The sequence below is a fragment of the Podarcis melisellensis genome, assembly GCF_964234715.1.
Source record: "Podarcis melisellensis genome assembly, chromosome: 5".
Classification (NCBI taxonomy): Eukaryota; Metazoa; Chordata; class Lepidosauria; order Squamata; family Lacertidae; genus Podarcis; species Podarcis melisellensis.
Window position 1 is genome coordinate 45137606 of NC_138537.1, and position 6000 is coordinate 45143605.

At 43.8% G+C, this 6000-nt stretch overlaps 1 protein-coding gene across 3 annotated transcripts in view; it reads right to left on the reverse strand.

The window, feature by feature from the left end:
- The window catches only part of SH3PXD2A (SH3 and PX domains 2A), a 250113-nt gene that overhangs the window by 202409 nt on the left and 41704 nt on the right, over nt 1–6000 (reverse strand). Inside the window, exon 5 of one of the 3 annotated variants that reach the window (XM_081911989.1) lies at nt 4363–4443. The exons of the other annotated variants lie outside the window; for them this stretch is intronic. Within the exon in view, the coding sequence (XP_081768115.1) occupies nt 4363–4443 (81 nt within the window). The remainder of the gene's footprint in view (nt 1–4362; nt 4444–6000) is intronic. 3 annotated transcript variants of the gene reach the window in all.

Sequence of the window (6000 nt, forward strand, 5' to 3'; positions counted from 1 at the left end):
TAGTTCTTCTACCTGTCAAAGACTGTGCAGCAGAAAGACACATTTGGACCCAGTCTTCTCATTTGGGTTAAACCTGTTATTCTATTTATTTAGTAGATTTCATATAAGAGACATAGTGGGTTGATAAACATTAATCTAAAAATCAGCCATAAGAACAGAAAGAGCTAAACATAAACCACCAATTAAAGCAGGGCTCCTCAACTTTCTTTAGCCTGGAGGCATATCTGGAAATCTAAGAAACTGCTTTGGGCACTACCTAAATACCAATTCAACAAGTGAAAAAGGGGTAATGCTCCGAACGTCCCCCAAAGCAGCAGGCAAAACACCTACACACCCCAAGGAAATAAAACACAAACAAAAAAAGGAGGCCACACTTCCCCACAAAAGAACAGGCAATGCTTCCACACACACCCCCCAAATATTTTTTTTCCTTATTTTTTATAAAGAAAGACACTGGGTGGGGCAGGGAGTCTCGGCCGGCATGAAGAGATGCCCACGAGCATCGCATTAGGGATCCCAGCAGCCAGACCTCCATGAAATATGTCTGGTGAACCAGTTTTTCGAAGGGGTACCTGTTTGGGGCATCTGCAGGCTTTTCAGGTAAATGGGTTCAACAAAATACAGGATGAACAGAGAAAGCTCATTCTACCACATCTGTCATAAAGAGTTTTAAGGGAGCAGATGGAGAGAAGCAAGCAGAAGAAAGCAGACAGTCTAGGCATAGACAGAAAGCCAGAGATCCTGCCTTTTTCCTCCACATAAGGGAAGCCCGGAGCAGAAAGAATCCTATCTTTGTAAGACCATCGTTCTGCAGACATTGGAAAGGTAAGTATATACGCTAATGTTTGTACCTCTGGGAATATTGCTTTACAGGGACTTAAATTTAAAAGGCCCTACAGAATTTATTTTGAAAGATGCAGCCAGATGGTGCTCCTTCCGCCGAAACGCCTCCTGGGCATTAACCCTATCCCTCAATACCTACCAAGTAGTAAGGAAAACTACAGACTATGCAATGTCCTTTGGATACTACCTGCACACCAAGAAGACATTTTGCCTGTTCATTGCGTTTTTGGAGTGGTATTAAATCTATTGTACTTTTTGCACATATATTTTCAGTAATGTTGTGTGCCGCCTTGAACTACCGTGGAAAGGTGGTATAAAAATGCTTTAAATAGACACATTTAAATGCATGCGTCTCTAATAGTTGTCAAACGTGTAGACGTTAAGCTCTTTCAGGAATGTTGCAGGTCTCTGGTTGCCAGTGTCTTTTTCATTAACCTAAAGGACAAAAGTGCCCAGGGACAAAAGTATAAAAATAAAAGGGTGAATATGAAGGGGGGCTGAGGGGCTGTTGTTTCCAAATGGGAATGGGAGAAGGATGCGTGTTGTTTGGCAGACACTTTCCACTGGTGGTTGGGTCCCCCTCCTCTCCCACTTATCAATGGGACCTTTCAAGACTCCTTCTCCCCTGATTGGAGACATCATTTCCTGTCCAACACACTAACCCCATTGATAACTTTAGCTTGATGGGAACTTTTCAAACCTAACAGGAAAGTCCGGGAGACTTACAAGAATACAGACAAGTTTTTTGTTTTTGTTTAAACGGAAAGAAAGTGCTTGGAACTAAGCACTGAACTGCAGAGGCAAATTATTTTCTAAACGTTGCTGTTATCAGTTTAGAAGTACTACCAACAAGATGCAGAGGAATCCAATGGCTTCGGGTCAGGGGTGAGGAACTTCAGGCCTGAGGGGGCAAATGTGGCCCACCAGCCCTCTGTACCTCAATCTCAGGACTCTCCTCAGGCCACACCCCTCCCCAGTTACAGCCCCTCTCCCATCCCTGGCTCTGCTTTGCACCATCTTTGGGGGTTTTTGCCTGACTGGAACATGTCCTTGACTTCTGCTAAAGTTTCTTGCTTGCCTGGATGGAGTATAGAAAGAGGTGTGCGAGTATGTGTAGAAACTAGTCTACCGTATACAGATAAAAATTAACATCCATTGCTCCCTCTTGCCTCTGTCCCCAGCTACCACTGACATGTGGCCCCTGGAAAGTTACCCAGATGAGAATGCAGCACTTGGACTGAGAAGGATTCCCAATCTGTGGCCTTGGTTTTTCTTCTCCATATTCAACTGACCACTTCAGCCAATGAGTGCCAACAGGAAGAAATGCAGATATGGACTTGCCCTCTCAGCCTTTCTATAATTCACAGAAGGCATACAAGATATAATTCTGGGGTCATAAAACTGGCCAGGGGAAAGGCAGCACACATTTATGGGAGAAGATGCTGGATGGAGCTGTTCCTGCTGAGATGTTCGTGGGAGTTCCTTGGTTCCCAACATTGGACAGCTGCTTTCAAATGGATATCCCTAGATGGGCTCTGAAAGAACAGAGCCTTCTCGGTTTTCAAAATCTGAGGCCATATTAATTCACTCCTTGCAAGCACAGCATGATGAACACTGTCTATCTTGATATGCCTTTGATGCGCTCATCTAACTATAGAAACACTTGCAAACTACAGCAGTCTGAATTATGAACAGGCACATCCATTTACCACAGGCTTTTGACAGAGATCAAAGCTTCCTCCAAACTGTAATCTTACCAACTGTATACTACCAGTACTACATCACTTCTTTCTCATGAGTCACATCTTAGTTATTTCCTGTTTCCACAGAAAGAAATAGCCACAGTGACCTGATTAGGACATATCACTACAGATATCACCAGTGGCAATTGTTCCCTTTCACATGAATGCTGTGGCAGATATGAAGGCAAGCCTGTATCTATTGAGAGGGGCTTCCAAGGCTGGTTGTTCTCCCAGCTATATGAAATGGGACCACTGACTATTTCTGCTTCATGGCAGGAAATTGTTTCCTTATATACCGGTAACTACAATTTAAGGAATGGGTTGTATAGAAACAACAACAACAACAACACTGAGCAAACAGAAGCATTACTCCAATCATCTTTGAAAAATTAGAATACAAGGAATTGAGGACTCATGTTGCGGCTGCTCAGTTCTCCAGAGTTGCCTTTCAGTTTCTGGCTAGCGCAGTAAGGACAGGGGTGGGGACTCTCAGGGCTGGATGTGGCCCTCTAGGCAGAGATCTGTTTGGCCCTCAGAACTCTCCCTATGCTACGCTCCTCACTGACCCTGCTTTGCACCTAAGCATTTTGACTGGCTGAATATACCATTGAAATCTGATTGTGCTTCTTGCTTATCTGAATGAAGGATAGAGAGGTGTGTATGAATGTGCGCAGAAAGTAGCCTACTGTACAGAGGTAAAAATTTGCATTCATTGCTCCCCCCACTTTTGCCTTTGGCCCTGCCCACCACTGCCACATGACCCTTGAAGGGACTGATGACCCTCGGGATGAAAAGGTTCTGGTTTAGGAGATATAAAGTGCATAAGCTGATGGCTTGAAGCAGATGAACGCCAAGGATCTTGAGTGTGTTGGAGATGATTAAGAAATTACTTCAGTGCACATTGTTCAAGGAAGAGAAACTGTGGGGAAGTTAATGAGAAGAGGCAGAACATTACAATGATAAAATGTCAGCAGAATCACAACTAGGGAGGCAAAGTCTAAGAGAAACAACTTCTAGAAATTGGCTGAAGGCACACTCTGGACACCTTGTCCAAAAGTACAGGAAGAAACTAAATACAGGCAGCTCCTGCTATCCACCCACTCATTATCCGCAAATTCATTTATCTGAACACAAATAATTATGCCCAAACCTCACTTAGGTGCACAACTGATTCCGATATCTGAACAGCCAAAGTTTGCCCACTTCCTTACTTGTTGTGCATTGCTGGTCAACAGCACCTATTTTCAGGCAGAAACCATGGAGAGTTGGAAGGGGGAGAGTAATTGGACAAATCAGAGAGCGGAAGAGATTGGGCAAATCAGTATTTCCTTTGACTCTCTTTTGCTGGTGGGCTGCAGCCATTTTAGGAGGAACTCAAGGCAGGAGGCAGGGGAGTAAGGAGTAGATATGTTTTCATAGGAAATAATGGTAATCATCAGCTCATTGTGCAAACACTCACCTGACAAACGATTTTTTGGGGATGCATTGTGTTGGGGGGGGCTACGTGTACCGCCCACCAGGGAAGACCAACGGAGCAGCACAAAAACCAAGATCTTCCTCAATGAACACCGGGACAACTTATCTCTTCTTAAGCCCAGAACCACTTCATCTTCTAAATACTTTTGACTGTGATTTCTCTCATAATGTAAAATCTGCCACACCCTCAGAAGGCAATAAACATATAAGGCATGTTTTATTGGGTGGCACCATTAGACAACGTAGGAAATCAATATCATGCATACCATCTCTATAGCCATGAGTAAAATTATTCCATTACCTGTAGGTCAAAGAACTTGCTGTATCTGCGGTAGATTGTCTGGCAACTTGAGTCTGACCACGTTACATTTATGATATATACCTGCAGGGGAGAAAGGAAACAATCTGTCATTCAAATCATCATTCTAGTATGCAAAACTGTGGCTTTGAAGGCAATGTGATTCAGAGGCTAATTCAGATGATGATTGTGTTTGTATACGCAAGGATTGTTTCAAGCTCTGAAATTCTTCATAAGACAAATTTCATAATTTTCCTGGTAATTACTTGCTCACTTATAAATGACTTGCTTATTAAGGAGAAACAGAGTTCCTGAGTAATCAGGCAGAGCCACTCACTTGCTAGATGGGAAAAGAATGGAGGAACATACCAGTGCTGTGAAAAGACTCCTGAAAACATAATGGTGATGATGATAATTATTATTTATATGCCACCCATCTTACTGGGTTTACGCAGCCACTCAGGGTGGCTTCCAACCAACTGGAACACAGAAAACATCAAACATTAAAAACTCGTATACAGTGCTGCCTTCAGATGTCTTCTAAAAGTCAGATAGTTATTTATCTCCTTGACATCTGATGGGATGGCGTTCCACAGAGTAAGCACCACTACCAAGAAGGCCCTCTGCCTTAAGACCAATCCACACATTCTAAACCCAAAACCACCAGTCATGTGACTGCTCCACATGCAATTTCTGAAATATAACTTTGATCACATGGGATCTCCAGGGCAACACACGCCAGAAATGTGTGATCTAATCATAGGTGCCATCTCCTCGGAGCCCTGGGTACCCGAGCACCCACAAAATTTCCCATATAGGGGCTGGGCACCCACAAAATGTGGGAGCAGGTGCACAGGCACCACACTCTGTGGAAAGAGTGCAAAGTTTGGGGGAAGGGGGAGAGATGGCGGAGTTCAGGCAGGGGTGGAAGAGAGTGTGGAGAGTGTGGAGTTTGGGCAGGAGGGGTCCAGTCACTTCTGCGCCACTGGAGCTCGTGCCCAACCCCACTACAATGTCATGATGCCACAGCAAGTGTCATGACTTCACAGCGTGTGTCTCATGACATCATGGTGTGGGCGGAGCATGCTGGGCACCCAGAGTGTGGGGCCCAAGGCAGCAGCGTTGGACCTAAAGACTGGTAATCAAACAATTAATAGTATCAGACATTACAGCCGCTGTGTGGAAACCCGTCATAAACAATCAGACATAGCTACCATAACCTTCTGTTCCAGAAAGCAGAACAAGTCTCTTCTAAGATAGCACCTACATGTTCTGTGTAAAAAATAATTAAAAAAAAATTAAAGGGGGGAGGGGAAAACCTGATTGAAATCCTATCATCAATTAAAAGGAGAGCAAATTTAATCAATCGGTTAATCTAAGATCAACAATCAGTTGACTAAACAATGCAACTCTAGTTGTTGTTGATATTTAATGAGTTTTCTACACACTGTTAAAGGTCAGTTGAGTGCTTCCAGATTAAGGCCAGAGCTACTGAAAACTGACTGACTGCTGTGTCCTCAGAATGACTTGTTGGGCTTTCCCAGAGATAACAAAAGATAAGGATCTGAAAGGAGGAAATCAAAAAGGCTGGAGTGCAGGGGGCAAATTTCATCTCTCAGCTTCAAGTGCTGCTTAGCTGCA